General features: G+C 43.7%; 1 protein-coding gene across 2 annotated transcripts in view; it reads right to left on the bottom strand.

Annotated features, from left to right (window-relative positions):
- Window positions 1-25,616, bottom strand: part of il16 (interleukin 16) — an 88,584-nt gene that overhangs the window by 49,859 nt on the left and 13,109 nt on the right. Inside the window, exons 2-4 of one of the 2 annotated variants that reach the window (XM_063065825.1) lie at window positions 19,224-19,666; window positions 7,967-8,078; window positions 3,495-3,637 (exon numbers count right to left, since the gene is read on the bottom strand). In XM_063065825.1, coding sequence (XP_062921895.1) covers window positions 3,495-3,637; window positions 7,967-8,078; window positions 19,224-19,625 — 657 coding nt within the window. In that variant the 5' untranslated portion in view covers window positions 19,626-19,666. The remainder of the gene's footprint in view (window positions 1-3,494; window positions 3,638-7,966; window positions 8,079-19,223; window positions 19,667-25,616) is intronic. The other variant, XM_063065826.1, reaches the window with a different exon arrangement.

Genomic DNA, 25,616 nt, shown 5'->3' with positions numbered 1-25,616 from the left:
AGAGTTAAATGACGGGGGGTGGGGAAGGAGGCCAGCTGGAAGGTGATAGCTGAAACAGGCGGGTGGGTGGGAAAGGTCAAGAGCTGAAAAAGAAGGAATCTGATAGGAGAGGAGAGTGGACCACAGGAGAAAGGGAATGAGGAGGGGACCCAGGGGAAAGTAAGCCCTTCCTTCTCAGCCTTAAGAAGAGCCTCGTCCCGAAATGTTGACTGTTTATTCATTTCCGTTGATGCTGCCTGACCTGCTGAGTTCCTCCAGCATTGTGTGAGGGTAAGGTCCCACACAGTTTCCCAGATAAACTATTTGAAGCCCATGGGATCGAAAGGAGAGTGGCAAACTACATCCAGAATTGGCCTTGTGGCAGGAAGCCGTTCATGGATGTTTTGCAACCAGAAAGCCATTACCAGTGGGTTTCCAAGGGTTCAATATTTAGCCCATTGCATTTGTATATTAATGGTCCAGTAAGTGTAGGGAGCAGGATAAAGAGATTTAACAATTGTCCATGTAATTGCCAATGAGGAGGAGAGTTTTGGTCTCCAGGAAGATCTGGGCAGTATGGTCGGTTAGGCAAAGTGGCCAATGGAATTCAATCCAGAGAAACGTGAGGTGAGCTACCCGAGAGGTGCAGCAAGCAGAGGCATGTGAATTAAATGGGAGGGTATTGGTGGCATGGAAGAACACAGGAAAACTGGGATGTACATTAACAAATCCTTCCAGACGGTGAAGTATTTAAAAAGATCTCTAGGATGTTTTTCTTTATTCATTGAGGCCTTGGATATAAAAGCAGGAGGTTTTGTTGGGAATGGTCTACCACAGAGGCTCAACCAGAGCTTATGTACCCCTTTGGTCACCACATTACAGGGAAGGTGTGACCATATTAGAATTTACAAGAATGTTGGCAGAACTAGAACATTCTATGGAACTGTGGACAGGCTGCTTTTTCAGTGGTGGCATACGAGAGATTTAACTGAGGAGTAAAAAACTGTGAAGGGTCCAGATAGAATCAGTAGAAACAATAGTTTATTCAAAAATCAGGTAGAGGTGGAGATTTATAATGATCACTGGAAAGATTAGAAGGGAGAGGAGTTAAATTGCTTTCACCCAGAGTGTGCTAGGGTCTAGAAGGAAGAGAAACTGACATCATATTGAAACAGTTCTTGGGAACAGTACAGCAGTGGACAGGCCATTCCATGATACTGTGCCAATCTTGATGCCTATTTATACTAAATATTCTCCTCCTACTGTACGTATCATCCACACCCCTCCATTCCCTCCACATTCATGTGACCATGTAAAAGCCTCTTAAACTCCACCAAACTGCCTGCTTCCATACTACCCCTGGTACACTATTCCAGGCACCAATACTCTCTGCATAAAAAAACTTGCCTCTCAAGTTGTCTTTAAAGTGCCCCCCCCCAACTTGAAAAGCATGTTTTTTGGTGTTCAACATTTCTACCAAATGGAAAATATTCTGACTGTCTACCATATCTACGCTGCTCATAATCTTAGGAGATACTATCATGTCTCCCCTCAAACTCCAACAGCTGACCATCTGGCTTGTACCCCTTCCCCTCCACCCCCAACTCCTTATTCTACTTGCTTCCCCCTTTATTCCAGTCTGATGAACAGTCTTGGTCCAGAACATTGGCCGTTTATTTTCCTCTGTAGATGCTGCCTGACCTGTTGAGTTCCTCCAGCATTTTGTGAGATATAGAATGCATTAACTTTGATCTTCAGAAATGTCCTAGGTTTTAAAAGATAGGAAATATAACTTATATAATATATTAAAGAGAGGAGAGGAAAATAAAGGAAAACTGCAGAGTTGATCATCTCAGATAGGTAGGTGAAAATGCAGGCCGTTAAGCATGTCATAACATGCCACCTGGATAATGAGAGCACGATCAGGTGAAGTGTTTATGAAGGGGAAACTGTCTTTAACAAAAGGTTCTAACTATTAGGTAGGTGTGAAGATGTGGATGCAGTACGCTTAAGAATTTTAGAAAAAAAATTGCTAGGAGGTTCTTATCAAAGAGTGAGCTTCTTGGAATTGTGACATACGTTAACGTGGATTAAGAAATGATAAGTTGTAGGGAAAAATGACATTCTACATGTAAAAATGTAGATAGTGGAGTATTAAAAGGATCAGTGGTTGGGTCTCTGCTCTTTGTATTTGATACCAACAAACAACATGAAGCAACTAAACAGAGGACACATATAGTATCTTTCTCCCAGGTCAAAATGTGTAATACCAGAGGATATGCATTTAAGACCACAAGATACAGGAGCAGAATTAGACTATTTGGCTCACCGAGTCTTCTGCTTTCTTTAAGGAGAAAGGGGGTAAATTCAAAGGAGATGTGTGGGGCAAGTTTTTTTTTACACATAATGGTGGGTGTCTGGGATAGTAATGAGAGCAAGTGTTGAAGAGGCTTATAGGTAGGCACATGAATGTGCAGAGAATGGCTGGTTATAGACATTGTGTAGGCAGAAGGGATTCATTTGGTACTTATTTACCAGTTTAGTTAGTTTGGTAAGACATCACAGACCAAAGGGCCTGTTCCAGCATTGTAATGTTATATATTTTAAACCAAATTCAATGCATTCAGGAATAGACATTTCAGTGGGAAAGTAGACCACAGGGAAAATACAATGTCACCAAAGGAAACAGAAAAGCTAACAAATGGACTAAATCCTGGGGCACTGTGAAATTATCAATCTTGTTGTTGGAAAACTAGGAAAGTAGGAACTTTCTTTAAAGACTGGCCAGTGAATGTTGGCTTGAAGATTATGTTGGCTCTGAGGTGAAGTCCAATTCTCTACACCGACAGTACGTCGGCAATGAATATTGTGGAATGCCAAATAATTAGCTAATAGCCAAATAGCCTTTATTGCTAGGGGGTGGAGCAGCGGCGAGAAGCAGAAAGTAGACAATTAACTGGAGAACAAAGTTGAATTTATATAGCACCCATCACAACTTTAAGTTGCACTTATAAAGGTCCCATCACAACTTTAAGACATTCTCCAAAGTCCTAAACTTTCCAATCAATGTTAAATTATGCTAATTGGAGTGCAGGAAGTTCCGATGAACAGAAGAAAAATTTGTGCAGTAACCTGCTTTGGGACCTTTATCGGGACACTGGCCCATTATTGAAAAAGCACAATGAGATACTTGTGTCCACCTGAGAGGAAAGACAAGGGTGGACATTTCAACAAGAAAGTGGCACCTCTGACAGTGAAATGTTCCTTCATATTGACCTGGATTTTGACTTAAGGTATGGAGTAGGCCATGAATTAAAAGTCTTCCTGATCACGAGTGCCATAAAACTGAATCAAGTCTGACAGGCATTAAACAACTTGGACCCTATATTAAATTGAAAGGAAAACATGCACGTGACAAAACATAATAGAACAACACATTGTCTTAACCCACAGACAATCTGTGACTAAAGAGTTATTCAGATTCTGTTCAGCATATTTCCTGTGGAATGTCTTACTTGGACACTTTCTGGAGCTTCCAGCTGCTGTGAGAGAGACTTCCTGTTGCCACAAAGTAAATATGTCGGAGGATTCCTACAGAGATTTTGTTTCGCGGTAACCAGAGAATCGACGTTTTTGTCCACCCAGGAAGAATTTACGTCTGCCAAAAATATAAGTTACAATTCATTAGAAAGCAGAGGATGGTCTAATATTAGTAACTGGTGGAACCCACGGAGGCCATAGTCAGTATGCCTGGAGTGAAAGGCCACTACAATGAGCATTCCCATTTACAACAAACAAGTTACAGATTCTATTAACTTTTCACTGAACCTTGAGGTTTTTATTTTGTGTGTGTGTGTGCCACTCCAGAGAGAAGTAAGCACAACACCATAGATGTCAATCGAGGTGGTGGTGTAAAACAGGAAATACCAAGTCAGAAGCAGGCTACATTTCTTCATTTTCTGCTTTCATTTCCATTTTTTATGCTTATTCCTGATACTTTATAAATAATTGAGTTGGCCTCGACGAAAATTGTGTGCGCTTCAGGAAGAATGCAAAGGCCTCCATAAGTGTACAGAGAAATTTTATTAGGATGTTAGAGGCACAAAAGAATGTTGATACTGAAATGTGGAGCAAAAAAGAAACAAACAAACCACTGGAGGAGCTCAGTCAGTCAGGTAGCATCTGTGGATGAACCACGTTTCGGGTCGAGACCATGCAGTTGTTTCTCAGCAGTTAATTAGGATGTTACCTCGGGTTGAGGACAGCAATTACATTGGGATCTTGGAAAAGTCAGTCTCATTGCTCTTGGAGTTGAGTAAAACAAGATGTAATCTGATGAATATTTTTAGAATAGTTAGAGGCTTAGTGAAAGAGCTACATAATAATTATTTCTTTAAATAAGCTGGTGACTATCTGGAGACTATTAATTTAAAATCATTAGTAAAAGAGGGGCAGAGAAGAACTTCTTTCACTCAGTATCTGGAATTTGAATAGTAGCAATAGAAATAATTGAAAGAGAGGCTGGAAAGGGACTTGAGGATGTGGAATTTGCAGTATTATGGCCTCAAAGTGTGTGGTAAACCATAAACATATGTTGTAACTGGGTTACCTGTCTGGACATGCCTGGACATGCCCCTCTGCTGACTGCTCCTGTGGCTCCTCCCACAGACCCCTGAATAAAGGCGATTGTGCCACTGCTCCTTCCTCGGTCCAGGACAGACATACAGCATGGATGTTGGTCCATTTACTGTTAATAAAAGCCTTTCAGTATTTAAGCAACACACGTAAAAGTTGCTGGTGAACGCAGCAGGCCAGGCAGCATCTCTAGGAAGAGGTACAGTCGACGTTTCAGGCCGAGACCCTTCGTCAGGACTAACTGAAGGAAGAGTGAGTAAGGGATTTGAAAGTTGGAGGGGGAGGGGGAGATCTGAAATGATAGGAGAAGACAGGAGGGGGAGGGATGGAGCCAAGAGCTGGACAGGTGATTGGCAAAAGGGATACGAGAGGATCATGGGACAGGAGGTCCGGGAAGAAAGACAAGGCGGGGGGGGGGGACCCAAAGGATGGGCAAGGGGTATATTCAGAGGGACAGAGGGAGAAAAAGGAGAGTGAGAGAAAGAATGTGTGTATAAAAATAAGTAACAGATGGGGTATGAGGGGGAGGTGGGGCATTAGCGGAAGTTAGAGAAGTCGATGTTCATGCCATCAGGTTGGAGGCTACCCAGACAGAATATAAGGTGTTGTTCCTCCAACCTGAGTGTGGCTTCATCTTTACAGTAGAGGAGGCCGTGGATAGACATGTCAGAATGGGAATGGGATGTGGAATTAAAATGTGTGGCCACTGGGAGATCCTGCTTTCTCTGGCGGACAGAGCGTAGGTGTTTAGCAAAGCGGTCTCCCAGTCTGCGTCGGGTCTCGCCAATATATAAAAGGCCACATCGGGAGCACCGGACACAGTATATCACCCCAGCCGACTCACAGGTGAAGTGTTGCCTCACCTGGAAGGACTGTTTGGGGCCCTGAATGGTGGTAAGGGAGGAAGTGTAAGGGCATGTGTAGCATTTGTTCCGCTTACACGGATAAGTGCCAGGAGGGAGATCAGTGGGGAGGGATGGGGGGGACGAATGGACAAGGGAGTTGCGTAGGGAGCGATCCCTGCGGAATGCAGGGGGGGGAAGGGAAAGATGTGCTTAGTGGTGGGATCCCGTTGGAGGTGGCGGAAGTTACGGAGAATAATATGTTGGACCCAGAGGCTGGTGGGGTGGTAGGTGAGGACCAGGGGAACCCTATTCCTAGTGGGGTGGCGGGAGGATGGAGTGAGAGCAGATGTATGTGAAATGGGGGAGATGCGTTTAAGAGCAGAGTTGATAGTGGAGGAAGGGAAGCCCCTTTCTTTAAAAAAGGAAGACATCTCCCTCGTCCTAGAATGAAAAGCCTCATCCTGAGAGCAGATGCGGCGGAGACGGAGGAATTGCGAGAAGGGGATGGCGTGACCCGACGCAGACTGGGAGACCACTTTGCTGAACACCTACGCTCTGTCCGCCAGAGAAAGCAGGATCTCCCAGTGGCCACACATTTTAATTCCATATCCCATTCCCATTCTGATATGTCAATCCATGGCCTGCTCTACAGTAAAGATGAAGCCACACTCAGGTTGGAGGAACAACACCTTATATTCCGTCTGGGTAGCCTCCAACCTGATGGCATGAACATCGACTTCTCTAACTTCTGCTAATGCCCCACCTCCCCCTCGTACCCCATCTGTTACTTATTTTTATACACACATTCTTTCTCTCACTCTCCTTTTTCTCCCTCTGTCCCTCTGAATATACCCCTTGCCCATCCTTTGGGTCCCCCCGCCCTGTCTTTCTTCCCGGACCTCCTGTCCCATGATCCTCTCGTATCCCTTTTGCCTATCACCTGTCCAGCTCTTGGCTCCATCCCTCCCCCTCCTGTCTTCTCCTATCATTTTGGATCTCCCCCTCCCCCTCCAACTTTCAAATCCCTTACTCACTCTTCCTTCAGTTAGTCCTGACGAAGGGTCTCGGCCTGAAACGTCGACTGCACCTCTTCCTAGAGATGCTGCCTGGCCTGCTGCGTTCACCAACAACTTTTATGTGTGTTGCTTGAATTTCCAGCATCTGCAGAATTCCTGTTGTTTGCCCTTTCAGTATTTACTCTACTTCCAGTCTTTTGGAGTAATTGATAGTGCATCAAAGTAGATAAATAGAACTAAACAGAAAGAACTAGCTCAAATGCAAAGGGCTGAATGGCTAATAGTATTTTTCTGTGATTCTACAATTCTGTGACCTCGATGAATATAAAAATCGGGAGAGGAGTCAATGATCATTGGTTTTCTGTAGCTGGTCTTACATCATCACACAAGGATAACATCTATCCTTGGGTTGCAAGAGTAACGGAGGCTTACAGTTCACTGAAAGTCATTCACGATCGATCGTCATTCTCCCATATCGAAGTAAGCGCCCTTGTTGACTTCTGGATCACAGTCACTAAAATGCTGGTGATACTCATCTAAACCCTCTCTCACTACAACATCAAGTTTAGCTGATACTGAACTATTTCAAACAATTCACAGTATCGCCTCCAGTCTGGGAGAACGAGCTGCAATGATATAAACATGTCTTCCTAATTTAAATGCGGACGAGTGCGAGGTGCTGCACTTCAGCAGGACCAACCAGGGTAGGTCTCACACGGTGAACGGTAGGGCACTGAGGATTGCGGTAGAACAAAAGGGTCTGCCAATACAGGTCCATAATTCATTGAAAGTAGAGTCAAAAGTAGACAGGGTTATTAAAAAGAAAGGTTTTGGCACTTTGGCCTTCATAAATCAAAGTATTGAGTACAGTTATGTTGAGGTTGTATAAGACGTCGGTGAGGCCTAATTTGGAGTTTTGTTCACCTACCTACAGGAAAGATGTAAATAAAGTTGAAAGAATACAGAGAAAATTTGCAAGGGTGTTGCAGGGACTGGAGGACCTGATTTGTAAGGAAAGACTGAGTAGGTTAGAACTTTATTCCTTGGAATGTAGAATATTGAGGGGAGATTTGATATAGATAGGGTAATTGCAAGCAGGCTTTTTTCTACTGTGTTTGAGTGATGCTACAACTAGAGGTCGTGGGTTAAGAGTGAAAGGTGAAATGTTGAAGGGGAACATGAGGGGAACCTTCTTCACTCAGAGGATTGTGAGAGTGTGGAACGAGATTTCAGCACAAGTGGTGCATGTGCGCTCAATTTTAAGGTTTAGGTAAAGTTTGGATGGGTACGTGGATGGGAGCAGCATGGGGAGCTAGGGTCCTGGTGCAGGTTGATGGGAGTAGGCAGTTTAAATGGGTCAGCATGGACTAGATGGGATGAAGGGCCTGTCACAGAACTGTATTTTTCTGTGACTCTATAAGGTTGTGGCAAATTGCTTCAGCCTATTCCTCATGCTCTCTGGCCTTTCCTTTCCTGCCGGCAGTCACTTACCTGTTGAGTTACAGCGACTTCTTTGGCAGGAAAATTCAGTCTGTGGATCAAGTGATTGAGGAAACAATCCTTTAGCTAACTCCACTTCAATTGTCCCATTGCTTTTACGTTCCTGCAAAAAAATCAGAAACAATGCATGAACATAACAAGATTCCAGATTGTTTAGTGTCATTTCCAGTACACAAGTGTGAGGAGAATGAAATAATTGTTACTTTAGAACCAATGAAGAGCAAAAAAAAGCCCACAAAAGATAAAGAACACCATAATAACAACAAAGGATCACACAATAAATATAAATACAGAAGAGGTGAAGAGATTGTTTCCTATGGTTGGGGAATCTAAAACCAGAGGGCACAGCCTCAGAATAGAGGGGTGTCCTTTAGAACAGAGATGAGGAGGAATTTCTTTAGCCAGAGGTTAGTGAATCTACAGAAGTCGTTGGTACAGGTGATGTGGAGGCCAAGTCATTGGGCACATATAAAGCTGATGTTGATAGAGTCTTGGTTAGTCAGGGCATGAAGGGATATGGGGAGAAAGCAGGAGATTGAGGCTGAGAGAGAGCCAGGATGAAATAGTGTGCAGACTCAATAGGCCAAATGGCATAATTCTACTCCTATATCTTATGGTCTTATAGCTGATATACATTGATTGATTTATGTCCTTAAACTGATACTAGGCTTTACATAAGATGACTGATGGGAAATAATAAAGTAGTGGTGGAGCTAGTGGCCAGTTGTGAGAGTTGTAACACTGAACAGAAAATTTGCTGGACCTGCTACATAAATATTGAAGAATCAAAAGTTTGTCATTCAGTGCCAAATGGCTTGAATGCCCAAAGCTTTTCTCTGCTGACTACAGAAGCAAGAGGCATTATTCTCTAATTGCCAGCATCATCACAAAGTCAAGCTAGACAAAGCCACCCACTTTTGGCATCCAGTTCACCAATACAGTACATTCCCTCTCTAGACCACCTGTATACCACGACTGCAGGTAGAACCACCTACAAGGTGAATACAATTTGAGGCAACTTCAAAACACGTGGCACCTGCCACCTAGAAGCACGCAGGAAGCAGGAATAGGTCCAGATAATTTATATTTCCATGGAAGGAGCCTGTAGGAGCCATGTATTCTGCACTCTGTTTTTTATTTTAGTAACTAGTCACATCAGTGGGAGTGTGGTGAAAGCAAAGGGAATAAGTTCCGTATTCAGGCTTATTTAGTGGAAGTTTGTAGCTTGGGACCGTGGAAGTCAAATCTTTTCTGACTGCCGAGATAACGCTCTATAATGCTTACTTGTATGTTTGCTAATTGTTAATCAAGGATTGGAATACAGAATTCAACTCTTTGAAGCAATCATTGGAGTTCTGGGTGTGTCACGCAAGAATAACAGTTCTGTGGGGTCGCAGGCTGGCAGCAATTATTTTGTTCTGATTTTGAATCAACTTTGCTGCTACAGAGTCATTTCAACCCATTAAGTCTATGCCAGTCCACAAAATAATTCCATTCCCCACGAATTTTCTCTGTAATTTATTCTCCCCACATTCCCATCAGCTCCCTTTAGGTTCCACCGCTCACTTACACACTAGGGGTTATTTCATTTCCTGTATCATTATAGGAAGGATGTGGAGATTTAGAGGAAATTTACCAGGATGCCTCCTGGATTAGAGAGGATGTCTTATCAGGAAAGGTTGAGCAAGTTAAGGCTTTTCTCTTTGGAGTAAAGGAGGATGAGGGGTAACTTGAAAGAGGGGTATAAGATGATAAGGAACATAAGTAGATTGGACCATCAGCACCTTTTCTCCCCAGAATGGAAATGACTAACTCAAAAAGGTTTCATTTTAAAGTGATTGGAGGAACATTTAGGGGGAACATCAGAGGCAAGTCTTTTACATAGAAACTGGTAGGTGCGTGGAACTCGCCGCCGGGGGTGGTGGTAGAGACGGATATATCAGGGACCTTTGAAAGACTCTTAAATAGGCGCATAGATGAAAGGAAAATGGAAAGCTACATTGGAGGGAAGTATTCAATTGATCTTGGAATAGGTTAAAAGGTCGACACAACATCATGGGCTGAAGGGTCATTATGTTCTGTGCCCTACGTTCGATGAAACCAAAGCATGTGGGAGAAATCCATGCCGTCGCAGGGCAAATATACAAATTTCACACAGACAGCACTGTAGGTACAGCATAAGACTGCCCTGAAGAGTTGCCCCTAGATTCTGTGTTTGCATGTCCAGGAAGAAGAACCATCATTTTCTCACAGAATCAAGAGTTCTGGCTCTAGGTGCCAAAGGTCCACTTGAGAGCAAAGGGTCACGAAACACTCTCAAAGCTCACAAGATTAACTTTCTGGTTTGTTTGTTTCCATTCTTGCAGATCTGGTGATTCAATTTGCAGGACATGAAGCACTGAAAGGTCACTTCTGCAGAGTTACCCACCCTCAGATGTTTTTCACGTGTGTCTATTCTGCCAGACATACATCACAACAAACATACGTAATAGTAGTGATCTTTCAAGGGTCAGTAGATTCTGGAATAGTTCTAGAGGATTGGAAAATTGCAAATGTCACTCCACTCTTTAAGAAGGGAGAGAGGCAAAAGACAGGGAATTATGGGCTAGTTAGCCTGACTTCAGTGGTTCGCAAGATGTTAGAGTCCATTATTAAGGGTGAGGTTTCAAGGTATGAGGAAGCATGTGATAAAGTAAATCAAAGTCAGCTTGACTTCCTTAAGAGGAAACCTTGGCTTACAAATCTGTTGGAATTATTTGAGGAAATAACAGACAGGATAGACAAATGAGAGTTAATGGATGTTGTTTGCTTGGATTTTTCAGAAGGGTTATGACAAAGTTCCACACATGAGGCTCTGTTTACTGCAGTTTAGAAGAATGAGGAGTGGATTTAATTGAAACCCACTGAATACTGGAGGATTTAGATAGAATGGACATGGAGAGGAAGTTTCCAATAAGTGGGAGAGTCTGGTACCAGAGGGCACAGCTTTAGAATAGAGGGACAACCCTTCATAACAGAGGTGAAAAGGAATTACTTTATTCAGAGGATAGCGAGTATGTGGACTTCATTGCCACAGTTAGGTATACTTAAAGCAGAGGTTGATACCTTCTCGATTAGTAAGGGTATCAAAGGTTACAGGAAGAAGGCAGGGAAATGGGATTGAGAGGGAAAATAAATGAGCCATGATTAAATGCTGGAGCATTCAATGGCCTAATTCTGCTGCTGTCTCTTATAGTCTTATGATTATGGTGATTTAAAAGAGGAGCTGAGCAACTGTTACATCCAAACCTGGATTGGAAGGGAAGGCTGCCAATGCTGGAAGGAATGAAATGAGGGCTGTGTCAGTGCCTGCAGCTGCAGGAACACAACAACCTCATGGGAGTAGGGCTGAAAGAGGTTACTGAGGTACAGACTCGGTGGGATTTGAATCTGAAGGCTGTGCATTGTCAAATGGGCAATGCAGAATGTTTATTGTTTGCTCACGGGATGTTGGTAACGCTGGCATCTATTCTCCGTTTTTAACCGCTCCTAAACTGGGGAGACCCACATGATGGATCAGGAGTCACATACAGGCCAGACCAGGTAAGGGCAGCAGGTGCCCTTCCCTAAGGCACATTTGTGATTGAAATGGATTTTTATCAGAATCAGAATCAGGTTTAATATCACTGGCATAAGTTTGTTATTCTGCGGTAGTGGCACATTGCGATACATAACAATAAAAACCGTGAACTACAGCAAATACAATTATATATTAAATAGTTAAATTAAATGGTTGCATTAAATAAGTAGTGCAAAGAAAAAGTAGTGAGGTAGTGTTTATGGGTTCAATGTCCATTCAGAAATCAGATGGCAGAGGGGAAGAAGCTGTTCCTGAATCACTGAGTGTGTGTCTTCAGGCTCCCGATGGCAGCAATGAGAATAGGGCATGATAGTCCTGTATTCTTAAAGTCACTGTTTCCAAAATTAGCTTTAATTCTGTGCAATTAGATAACTGATAGAGCAGAAAGAATATCTTTGAAAATCAGTGCCAGGTATTGCCATTAACATAAACTACTTTGGAAATGCAGCTCTACCATTGAAATGTAGTCATATGCTTTCAATCAAATACCTCAACTTTAAACTAATTTCAACAACAAACAATGGGGTGAATCTGTTAGCAGCAAACAATCTGCTGGAGAAACTCAGTGGGTCGAGCAGAATTTGTGGAGGGAAGAAATTATTAAACCATTAAACCAATTTCCCCCGGGATCAATAAAGTATGACTATGACTATGACTATTCAAAGGCTACATCAGGACTGAGAGTGGGCAGGGGAGATCGCTGATATAAAGAGGACAGGCCCAGAGGTAATTGGTCCATTGAGGAAAGGTGAAGGATTTTGGGCAGACTAAACCCAGTAAGGGAGTTGCGGGGGGGGTAGGGGCAGGTTGAACTTGAGAGTCTGGGGTAGGTGGACGATAGATGGACGCAGACAAGAAAAAAGCAGATGGATCCAGGTTGGGAGAGGGGAGGGTGAAGGTGGAGGCAGCTGGAAGGGTAAGCAGGAACACAGAGGGCTACCAGTGCTGGAATCCATTCTATAAGGAAGGTGATAATGGGAGGGTAGCTGAAATCTGTAGGAAGTAGTTGGATGGAACTTGGAGCGGAATGAAGATGGATTATGGTTATGGGAAAGAAGAGAGAAATGGGAGGACTGGCGAAAAGCTGGAAGGAAGGGGGAAAGAGAAACACACTAGAAGTGAGGGTTACCTAAGATGAGAAATTCAATATTCATACCATTGTTTGTACTGATGCCCCCCAATGGAATATTAAGGTATTGTTCCTCTAGCTTGTCTGGGCCTCACTGGCAATAGAGAAGGATATAGGTGAACAGTGAGTGGGACTTGAAATGACATGCAACTGGGAATTCAGGATGGCTATTGCACAGAGAGCACAGGTTCTCTGTAAAATGGTTTCCCAGTCTGTGCTTGGTCTCACCGACGTAGAGGAGCACCAAATGTATTCAATGAGGTTGACGGAGGTGTAGCTGAACCTTTGCCTGACCTGGAAAGGCTGATTAGGACCCGGGATAATGGTGGGAGAGGAAATTTAGGGACACATGTTGCATCTCCTGCTGTGGATTTACTCATTCTTGCTGGGAATTTGTTAATTCTTCCTGGTCCCTCTCCAATCTGATCTGACCAGCACATGATCCTTACTCACACACAGAACAAAGCTGAGCCTTCACGCAGCCCTGAGTCTGCTGGAAAAGCAGAAGGAACTCAGGGCCATTGCAGAGTGGGCAGACATCCAATGGAATTGGCCTCTTGTCTCTTTCACCTCCACAGCTGTAGGGAAAACAACACAACTTGGGCAAGGCACAAGCATCATTATGGACAATGTTTGTTGATTTGTGATGAATCTTCCACAAACAGATCAACGTTCATTAATTTTCAAACATTTGTTAAGCATACTTTATTGTGTTGGGTTATGCTTCCTAGAGTTATGATGTTTACTTGATCATATTTTATATTGGTTTTATGGAACCAAGTTTTCCAGTAAAGTTTTGACCTGTTGAAATAAGAACCCTTTTGTTATCCCTGTTATATAATTGCTGCTTGAAGTCATGCAAATTCTCCAAGAATTTCAAGAAAACTGCGCAAAAGATGTTTTGGGTACAAGAAACTTAAAAACATACTTGGTAATAGTAGAGAATATTTGGACAGAACAAACAGTGAATCTTGTACTCAAAGCAAACAGTAGATGGAGTACTTCATAGAGCCATAGAACATAGTACAAAATAGAAATAGGCCCTTCAGCCCATCAAATCCATACCACCTTGCTTGCCAATCTATACTGCTCGCATTTAGCTGCTATTGTTGATATGCTTGTTTGACCTGACCATTTAAATGGCCATATGACATCTCTTAAACATGTTAATTGTCTCTGATTCCACCACCTCCTCTGGTAGTGAGTTCCAGAAATCAGACATTCTTCACATTAAAGTAACCTTCCCTGCAAATTCCCTTTAAAACTCCTCCTTCTCACTGAGCTGAAGCACCTGTTGTGGGAAAAAGATTTGATTGTGCTTCTTAGAACCTCATATACAGCTACCTCTGTCCTGCTGGCCAAGTGTTGGAGCTGCACTCATGCATCACACTCCTGACTTGTGCCATATACAGGTCTTCCCTGGTAATGAATGCAGTCCAATTTTATAGGCATTCTTGAATTTATTTTATCCACAAGTTAGAAAGTACACAAGAATTACTTGATATGGTAACCATACTTCCTCAGTATTGTAATGAATGGTACCCAAAGCACTGATAAGAATGAATAATTTAATGGAACTGGGAGGGAGAGAAAACTAGTTCTGGCATCGGTATCAACCAAAGTATGTATGTATATTGGATCTTTGAATTTAATAACGGTATGGGTGCTTGTTTATATATAGGGGTGTTGGTAAACTGGGTGTGTGTAACCCAGGAACAGACTGTACATGCGCTGACTATCAGACACCTACTTTAAAATAATTCCATCAAATTTTTCTCACATTTCCATCAATTTCCCTACAATACTACCATTCACCTGCATCCGAGAGACAATTTAAATTACCACCTGCACACCTTTGCGATGTGAGAGGAAACCTGGGCATCTGAGGGAGATCCCACAAGGTCAGATGGAGAACTTTCCAATGCCACACAGCCAGTGCAGAAAGTTGGGACTGAACCCAGGAAACTGGGGTTGGAACACCGCCGTGGTGTACAGTTAACATTGAGCAGATTCTTTGCTGCTGAAATATTTCCATTTGTGCCATGCTCATTACTGATAGTCATGTGAAGTTCCTTAATCTGCCTTTAAAGCCACTAGTTTTGCCAATGATGAACAAAAGCTGTTCATGGTGAAAAACATGGAATTGAATTCCTCACTCATTTGTTCAAATCTTGTGAAACATCAAATTAACTCTTGCATTTGCTGACAATTGAATGCCTAGATTTATTGTGAATTTTAGTGATAAAATGACAAATTATAAAGCTTCATGTGCTTTCAGGTCACACTGGATTCAGTGCACAAAATACCAGATAACTTGGTACCGAGTGCTCTTTCTGCACTATTTTTAAGCTATTAATTTGAGAAAACCCACCAAGCCTTTTGTTGCGTGCATCAGAATATCAGCCCACTAGATGAAAGTTCAACCAGCGAAGAGCTAATCTGATCAGACAGTTTATCTCCTGATGTTATCTCATCTCTAAGTATCAGGCTGGTAAGAAATCTCACCCAGAAGAAACCCATGCAGTCTCAGGGAGAATGTGCAAGGTCTACGCAACAGGACAATTTACTGTAGACAGCTAGCCTACCAATCTGTATGTCTTTGGGATATTGGAAGAAACTGGAGCACCCACAGTAAATAGTTCCTCTAAAACTACACTCATCCATGAGGCAGTGCTGCATACAGGGATTGCTTCAGCAGTGTTATGCAATTTCTTATCAACTTTGTGAAGTGAAACTGGTGTTTGCCAATAATCCATGGGTCAGGCTAACTCTAATGCAGATTAAGTTCCCACCATCCATATGGCTCTTGTTCAAACTAAAAAATAATAGTTATTTTTACTAATAATAATCACCAATGTGGCTGACTTGCAGTTGTCTAAATAGATGTTTGATTCACATTGAACTACGTATTGTCAGCAAACATCGGTTAAGTTCCACAGTCTGTTTCTGCCATTACTTCAATCAACTTTTGCTGTACGATTCCCAACTTAATTCCCTCTCGTTACTGATGGAAGTAGGATGTGGTATACATTGCTGTGGTACATGCATGTCGTATGTTTGGCAGGGTTATGTCTGCTTGGGGTCTGTCAAATGAGTGCATTTTTGACAGAATGTATATGTTGGATGATGTATATCTGGCCAGGTGTACGTCTGGCAGGGTGTATATTGGATTAGAATAGATTCAACTTTATTGTCATTGTGCCGAGTACAGATACAAAGCCCGTGAAATGCAGTTAGCATCTGACCAGAAATGCAAAGAATAGTGTTACAAAATAACTGCCAATAAAAAGTAAGTGCTACAGCACACGAATATAAAAGTACTGAGACAGTACAATATGGATGCAATACTGCTTAGCACTGTGATGTGAGGTTCAGCAGTGTCACAGCCTCAGGGAAGAAGCTCTTCCTGTGCCTGCTTTGTGGGAGCGGAGACTCCTATAGCACCTACCGAATGGGAGAAGAGTAAAAAGTCCAAGGTTCGGGTGAGATGCATCCTTGATAATGCTTTTCACCCTGCCCAGGCAGCGTTTATGGTAGGTGTTCTCAATGGTGGGCAATTGGGTGCCAATAATCCGCTGGGCAGTTTTCACCACACACTGGAGTGCTTTGCGGTCTGATATAGGACAATTGCCATACCACACTGAGATGCAGTTGGTGAATATGCTCTCAATGGTACAGCGGTAAAAGTCCATCAGTATCCTGGGACAGAGGTGAGCTTTCTTGATACTCCGCAGGAAATAAAGGCGCTGTTACGCCTTTTTGATCAGGATGGAGGAGTTCAGGGACCAGGTGAGATCCTTGGAGATGTGGACACCAAGGAATTTGAAGCTTAATACACGCTCCACTACAACTGATGTAGATAGGGATGTGAATGTGGCTCCTAGCATGCCTGAAGTCCACAATGATCTCTTTGGTCTTCTGGGTGTTAAGGGCCAGGTTGTTGTCGGCACACCACGTGGCCAGGTGCTGGACCTCATCCCTGTAGGCCGTCTCGTCATCCTCTCTGATCAGGCCAACCACTGTGGTGTCGTCTGCGAACTTGATTATAGAGTTAGAACCATGTACAGGAACGCAGTCATAGGTGAAAAGGGAGTACAGAAGAGGGCTCAGCACACAGCCTTGAGGCACGGCGGTGTTCAGGGTGAGAGTGGAGGAGGAGAGGTTGTCTAACTTAACTGATTGGGTTCTATTAGTCAGAAAGTCCAAGGTCCAACTGCAGGGGGATGAGATGATACCAAGCTGGTGAAGTTTGGCGATCAGCTTGGAGGGGATCACAGTATTGAATGCCGAGCTAAAGTCAATGAACAGCATTCTGACATAAGAGTTGGGGCTGTTCAGGTGGATCAGGGCAGAGTGAAGTGCCGTGGAGATGGCGTCCTCTGTTGACCTGTTGGTGCAATAGGCAAATTGATAGGGGTCCAGGGTAGTGGGCAGACAGGATTTCAGATGTGATAGAACTAGTCTCTCAAAGCACTTTGCAATGATGGGGGTGAGTGCAACTGGACAGAAGTCATTCAGGCCCGTGGCAGTGGAATGCTTTGGCACTGGCACGATGGTGGCAATGTTGAAGCTTGTTGGGACAGGGACAGATTTAAAATGTCCGTGAAGACCCCGGCCAACTGCCCTGCACAGACTCTGAGCACACGGCCAGGTATTCCATCCGGACCAGCTGCCTTCCGTACATTCACCCTGCTCAGGGTGGCGCAAACATCGGAGGTGGAAAGTGAGAAAGGCAGTTCACCAGGTGGGAGATCCGCTTTGAGGGTGATCTCCTTGTTTTCACCGTCAAAGCGAGCGTAGAAGTAATTGAGCTCATCAGGGAGGGAAGCAGAGCTGGAAGGGGGCACAGTAATAGGTGGTTTGAAGTCTGTAATGACCTGTATGCCATGCCACATGCGCTGGGGGCCGAGGAGTTGCAATGCTCCTTGATTCTCTGTTTGTACATGTGTTTAGCCTGAGAGATTCCCCTCCTCAAGTTGGCCCTGACTGAGCTGTAAGCCTCCCGGTCTCCAGACCTGAAGACTGAATCTCTGGCTTTGAGCAGGAGGCGAACTTCTCTGTTCATCCATGGTTTCTGATTGGGGAAAACTTTTACAGTATCTCCAAAATCTCTTCAGCTCCCTTCCAGTGTACAGTTAGTGGCCACTTTATTAGCTACCCCCTGTTTTTAATAAGGAGGTCACTGAGTGCATGTCTATGATCTTTTGCTGCTGTAGCCCATCTGCTTCAACATTCAACATGTCGTGCATTCAGAGGTGCTCTTCTGCACTCTATTATTGTCAAACATGGTTACTTGAGTTAATGTCACCTTCCTGTCAGCTTGAACCAGTCTGGCAATTCTCCTCTGACCTCTCTGGTTTATAAGGTATTTTCACCCACAGAACTGCTGGTCATTGGATTTTTTTTATTGCATTTTTTTTGTACCATTCTCTGTAAATTCTATTGGTGCACGAAAATTCCAGGAGATCAGCAGTTTCTGAGATATTCAAACCACCCTGTCTGGCACCAACAGTCATTTCATGATCAAAGTCTAATAGATCACACTGCTTCCCCATTCTGATATTTAGTCAGAACAACAACTGAACCTCTTGACCATTTCTGTGTGCTTTCATGCACTGAGTTGCTGCCACTGGATTGGCTGATCAGAAATTTGCATTAACGAGGTGTACAGGTGTACCTAATAAAGTGGCCACTGAGTCGGCTGCTGTGACCTATCCTGATAAATATTCCTATGATGCTTGATGTGCTATTTTCTGTAATAACACTCTTGATACTAAAATGTTAAATATTTAGACTCTTGATGGTGCAACTTCGGAAGATGGGAAGATGGGAAGATGCACCAATCAGAAATCAAAAAGCAAGACTTACAGATGCTAAAGACCTAAGAGACAGAAAAATGCTGGAAACCCTTAATAGGTCAGACATTGTCTGTGCAGAAAGACACAGAGTTAACATTTCAGGCTTGAATTATACAGCAGGTTACACTGCTGCCATCAAGAAAAAGGTACAGGAGCCTCAGGATTTGCACCACCAGGTTCAGGAACAGTTACTAACCCTCAACCATCAGACTCTTGAACAAAATGGGTTAACTTCACTCAACTTCACTTGCCCCATCATTGAAATGTTCCCACAACCCATGGACTCACTTCCAAGGACTCTTCATTCAGGTTCTCGCTATTTATTGTTTTTTTCATTCATTATTGCATCTTTTTGCATTTGCACAGTTGGTTCTGCACTCTGGTTGAAAGCCCTAGCCGGGTAGCCTTTCATTGATCCTGTTATAGTTTCTATTCTCTAGATTTGTTGAGTATGGCCGTGAAAAAATAAATCAGGGTTGTATGTGGTGGCATATATGTACCTTGATAGTAAGATTTACTTAGAGATTTGAAGTTAGTTCACCCTTGCAAGGTACCAGGAAAACCACATCCAAAACTTTGTAATCAATCTCTACATACACTGACTTCCAGCATTTGCAGTCTTTGTTTTCATTACCTTCTTACCTTGCTGGGACGCTCTTTCCTTACATCTTTTCCAGGTTCACCAACATCACTTGTCCTCAGTTCATTTGGAGTTAGGGAGACCTTGACCCTCAGAACCTTCTTTTGAGCTTGTGATTTAAAGTGAGACTCAGAGGTATTTTCAGATAATTCAACAGCACCTTCAGACACTCTGTCCCTCGATGTGGAATCGTTTTCCTCAACACTTGCTCTCTCATCATTGCTATGTGAATTGCACAATAAGAATGTTCTGGAAATAACTCCAAACCTTCGGGATTTCTTGTTGTTTTTGCGTAAATTCCCTTTCTGACTTCTCTGGGAGGCAGAAGCGTCCCTTTTTTTCTGTCGGTTACTACAAGAATAAAGCATTTCTTTCGGATTCCGTTTGTCTATTTTTGCCAGCATAAGGGAGGAGCTTTATTGCTTCTATAATCAATGCACAATTTCTGTAGATGGAAGGAAAATGGAGATTAATTGGAATTGAGTTATTATTTTCACATGTACAGAGATATAATGAAAAGCTTAAAACACAAGAGTTTCTGCAGATGCTGGAAATCCAGAGCAACAGACACACAAAATGTGGGAGGAACTCAGCAGGTCAGGGAACATCCATGGAAATGAATAAACAGTCGGCGTTTCTGCCAAGACCCTTCATCAGGACTGGAAAGGAAGGGGGAAGAGACAAGAATAAGCAGCGGTGGAGGGGGAGGAGTTCAAGATAAAAGGTGATAGATGAAGCCAGGTGGATGGGGGAGGGGGATGAAGTAAGAAGCTGGGAAGTGATTGGTGGAAAAGACAAAGGGCTGGAGAAGAAGGAATCTGATAGGAGAGGTGAGTGGACCAAGGGAGAGGGGCACCAGGGGAGGAGATAGGCAGGTGAGGAGAAGAGGTAAGCCAAAGTAGGGAAGTGAGGAGAGAAGGGGGAGGGGGAAAATAATTACCAGAAGTTGGAAAGATCAATGTTCATGCCATCAGGGTGGTGGCTACCTAAGTGGTGCCCTCCAACTGCCTAGTTTCACCTATCACCCTCTAGCTTGTATTCCTTCCTCTTCCTCCATCCTCTTATTCTGACATCTTCCCCCTTCCTTTCCAGTCCTGATGAAGGATCTCAACCCAAAACATCAGCTGTCTATTCCTCTTCATGGATGCTGCCTGATCTGCTGAGTTCCTCCAGCATTTTAGCGAAAAGCTTTTATTTTGCATGCCATACAGGCAGATCATTCCACATATCAGTACATCGAAGTAGTACAAAAGGAAAACAATACTAGAACGCAGAATGTAAGAACAGAATAGACCAAGATTCAGACATAGCCATGATCTCTGCCTATTAACCACATGTGGTGGTCCTGTGTCTCTAGTAAAAGTATCAGATGTGGTACTCAAAAGCTGAAGATACTAGAAATCTGCAATAAATGCTGGAAACACTCACCAGGTCGCGACCTATCTGTATTTGTATTGACTGAAGAGCCAGGTATGAGATGATGCCTGATTTTGAAGGTGTGATACAGAATAGACAGGTCTGAGTTAGTAGTGACGTCTCATTACCATGACAGTGAAATTGCTGCCAGTGTTACCTGCACTATCCTTGGGTGAGTTGTACATCTGCTCACAGGGCCTAAAACTGGGTTCATCTCTCAAGAGAATGTACTGCCCATGAAAGCATTCGAGAAATGTGGCTGTTGTGGGGGCTACAAATGGTGGCCCCAAAGTTCCAACGCTCCCTTAGAAGTTATTGTATATGAAGAGCAAGATCTCTTGTTCTCTTAAGACCATAAGGTATAGGAGCAGAATTAGGCCATTTCATCATGGCTGATCCATTTCCCCCTCAGCCCCAATCTCCTGCCTTCTCCCCATATCCCTTCATGCCCTGACTAATCAAGCATCTGTCAACCTCTGCCTTAAATATACCCCATTACTTGGCCTCCACAGCCGCCTGTGGCGACAAATTCCACAGATTCACCACTTTCTGCCTAAAAAAATTCCTCCTTATCACCATTTTAAAAGGACATCTCCGTGACCAAGTGTTGGGAGCATGGTAGGTAAATGATGACGATGACATCGATTCAGACCTGAGAGGCCAGCGTCAGGCATTTTCATGCCTTTAAGGCATCCGTTAGTCTTGTGAGACCATGGATCCGCGCCTGGAAATTCTTCACTCTCCAGGGCGCAGGCCTGGGCAAGGTTGTATGGAAGACCCGCAGTTGCCCATGCTGCAAGTCTCCCCTCTCCATGACACCAATGTTGCCCAAGGGAAGGCATTAGGACCCATACAGCTTGGCACCAGTGTCGTCGCAGAGCAATGCGTGATTAAGTGCCTTGCTCAAGGACACAACACATTGCCTCGGCTGAGGCTCAAACTCACAACCTTCAGGTCGCTAGTCCAATGCCTTAACCACTTGGCCATGTGCCCACATGCCTTACAAGGCACAGATCGAAAGGCTGTGTGGGGCGCCACTCCTCGCACGGACATTTTGCAGTATTATTTTAAGAGGTCAAGTTGTGAGCTCGACATCAACCCGGCGCAGATGGACAGCGCGTACGTGGGCGGTCTGTCACTGGATCGAATTCGGGAACCTCCGTTCTTGAGCCCGGTGCTGATCTCACTGCACCGCCAGCCAACCTTGATTAGGTAGGTAAAGCTGGCTGGAAATGTTAGAAGAAACCAGATGCTAGTGGTTTCAGTGGAAAAATTAAGAATGTTCTCTAGAAAGTGAGGAAATTAATTAATTCTACCTCTTCCATTATGTCACTTTAACATTTCTCTCTGCACTGCCTCAGTCTGCATTGCCATACTTTGCACCTTTCCAATGTCTATGGCCTTGTCACAGTATTTATTGTTGTATTTATTATTATCATGTACAGAGTTTACTTGCATGCTTCATGTGAGCAAGGAATTTCATTGCACCCTACTGTTTATTACAATAAATGAACAATAGCATCTTTTCCAAGGCTTTGTTAATTCCTAATGTATGTGGTCTTCTTAACTTCTTGTAGGACAGGAGTATTGACAAAAGCTGGATTCAATCCAGATGAAGTGTTTCAACCCAAAATATTGACTGTCCATTTGCCTCCACAGATGCTGTCTGGCTGATTGAGTTCCTCCAACATCTCATTTGTTGCTTTGGATCAAACAGTTCATATTGGGGAAAACCATTGAGAATTCCTAAGACAGAGCCAGTGCTGAAGGGGACTTTGATGTTTGGCCAGAAGACCTGTTCCTGTGCTGTAATGTTCTATGTTCTATGATGTGTTCATTTAAGCAGACTTCCGCCTCTTCTTATTTCAAAGTTTCAAAGGCTTATTTATTATCAAAGCATACAACTCTGAGATTCATCTTCTCCAGATAGCCACAGAACTAAGTTCCTCATCAGTTCCATTCTTGGCTCTCAGAGGGATGGAGGCCTTGGATGTTTGGGCTGTGAAGCCCCGTTGTGAATGAAACTCAGGTGCTCTTGTTGAAGTTATGGAAAGCAATTCAAAATCATAACATTACAATAATTCTATCAAACAGCTGGCGGAGACAGCAGGGCGGAGAAGGGAAGAGTGCTGAATCCTGTTTGGCCAGGATGGGCAATGGGGTTGGGTGGGTGGAAGTGAGATTTAGAATTGGATCAAAGGTTATTAATAATCAGTTATTTACTATGTTTACCTTAGAAGTGAGACCTACCAGCTGGTCACTCAGCAGAAGATGTGCCTCCTCGATCTGTCAGCTGGCGCTCCGAGAACAGATGTGAGTATACACAGGGCTCAGCATATAACAAGATGGGGAAGAGAGTAAAGTATGGCTAACCACAGTACCAGCTGTTACATTAGCTGATTGTAATCTCTGAACCTCAAAGAAAGATATTTTGCCACAGAATAAGGAGTTGCTGGTCTCCTGATAGTTGTTAAAATCCATAGACACCCCTTCTGCAAATGAATGGTAATTGATTTATGGGCCTGCTGTAAGTGTAGGCTGGCAGTCTGACTGCTCCATAACAACATTAAAACCTCCTCAGCTAAAGAAAGAGGCCTTGATAACCATAATGAATCATGAGGTTTTTAATCAGCTAATCTGTTTACACTGGTCACCAACCATAAGCCTACATTGGTCTTTCTTAAATCCAAGTCCACATCTCCTACCCCAGTGACATCTAGAGACCAGTGTGGCTGAACTTTCGTTCCCATTTAAATGAGACAGAGTAGAAAATCTTAAGCAAAGGTCACAGAGGACACATTATTGAGATTGTCTTACAGAAATGTTGACACAAACACAGAAAATACGATGTACATCTACAGGCTAAAGAAAATGGAGAGAAACACACACAAAATGCTGGATAGGTGAGGACGGGTGGGAGGGAAAGGTAAAGGGCTGGAGAAGAAGGAATTTGATGGGAGTGGAGAATGGACCATAAGAGGCAAGTGAGAAGAGGTAAGAGGCCAGAGTGGGAAATAGAGGAACAGCGGAGGGTGGGGGGGGGGTGAGATTTTTTTTACTGGAAGGGGAAATCAATCTTCATGCCATCAGGTTGGAGGCTACCAAGACGGATACATTGGTCATCCACTTTGGAAGGGAAAATGGAAGAGCAGATTATCTCAATAGTTAAAAAAATTGCAGCATGCTGCTGTACAGATGGACTTGGGAGTGCTTGTGCACAAATAACAAAAGGTTGGTTTGCAGTTGCAGCAGGCTATCAAGAAGGCAAATGGAATATTGGCCTTCATTGCTCGATGGACTGAATTTAAGAGCAGGGAGCTTATGCTGCAACTGTACAGCGTACTGGTGAGGCCACACCGGGAGTACTGCGTGCAGTTTTGAGGAAGGATATACTGACTTTGCAGGCAGTGCAGAGGAGCTTCACAAAGTTGATTCCAGAGATGAGGGTGGGGTTAGACGATGGGGGGGCTTAGACTATGAGGACAGATTGAGTCACCCAGGACTGTACTTACTGGAATTCAGAAGAATGAGAGGAGGGTGTATAGAAGCATATAAAATTATGAAAGGGATAGATAAGATAGAAAGTTGTTTCTACTGGTAGGTGAAACTAGAACTAGGGGACATAGTCTCAAGATTCGGGGGAGTAGATTTAGGATGGAGACGAGGAGGAACTGCTTTTGCCAGACAGTGGTGAATCTGTGGAATTTTCTGCCCACTAAAACAGTGGAGGCTACCCCAGTAAATATATTTGAGACGAGGTTGGATAGATTTTGCATAGTAGGGAATTAAGAGGAAGGTGCATGGAACAATTGTGGCAGACCCAGGTGACTTCTTCCAGTTCATCCACAAAACAGCTTCTTCTTCTTCTCTTGTGTCTCTCCTTCCTTTTCAAGGTGGTTGGGGTTCTGTCAGATTCCGTGACCTACAGTTCAAACTACGGTTCTTCGCAAGCAGAGGTTTTTCGGACCAGCTGTGTGGCCTAGCGCTTTGCTGTCTCCAGGAACAGCCTGGAAGACGTGCGCCCTTGGGGAGCGGCCCTGTGGCATTCAGGTTTGTTCTTTCTCTCTCTTCTGATAGAGAGTGAAAGCCTGTCAGTCCTCGAGATGGGGGACTTGGAGACACGACGTGGAAGACTGTAACATTGGAACAGTGAGCTGCTGGTTCTCCATTCTCATTGTTGCAGAGGCGACCCCCTCTCTCCCTCGCTGGAGAGAGACAGCCTCTCTGAGATACTGAAGTGCTGGGTTACAGACCGTAGTTTTGATGAACTCAGGATCAAGGTATCTTTGGTGGGGTGGGGGGGGGAGCTTTTCAGTCGTTTGCATGGTGGCAGGATGGGAACTTCTGCTGAAATGAGGGGGGAAAGGGGGGGTTGACACTGTTGCTGCACATTTGTACAAAGATTTGGGGTGGGGGGCTTCGTTATTTCTATTATTCGTTCAATGGGGGTTTCTTTTTTGTGGATGCTTGTGAAGAGTAAGAATTTCAGGATGTATATTGTATACTGATATTGAATGAACTTTTGGGGAAGGACTCTGCAGCTGGAGAATTTGGAGAGGGACCAGTGGAATCCTACAACAAACTACAATGGGAAGAGGATTCAATGCCTTAGTAAACATAAGTGTAGATAAATCCACTGGACCTCAGGAGATGTATCCCAGTCACGTGGAGAATTAGAACACTCCACACACACAGCCCTGGGTAAGAATCGAACCCAGGCCCCAGCAGTTTTGAAGCAAAGAAGTCGCAAGTACAGAAAAGTACATTTATGCAGATCCTTCTGTGCCTTCTTAACTAATGAGCTAAATAAACTTAAGAAGCACAAAATCTCTATTTAAGTAAATGATAGTATCTGGTCATTATCACACAGCTGTGGGTGAAATTCTGCTGAGCAGAGTTCACTGCTGCATTTCCCACACAACCGTGTTTGGCCAACAAATTTAACTACAGAACACTTTTTTAGTCTGAGACCATGGGTA

Source organism: Mobula hypostoma, chromosome 13 (assembly GCF_963921235.1).
Source record: "Mobula hypostoma chromosome 13, sMobHyp1.1, whole genome shotgun sequence".
Lineage (NCBI taxonomy): Eukaryota > Metazoa > Chordata > Chondrichthyes > Myliobatiformes > Myliobatidae > Mobula > Mobula hypostoma.
Note: the sequence above shows the minus strand (reverse complement) of the source record. Positions and strands in the feature narration are given on the sequence as shown.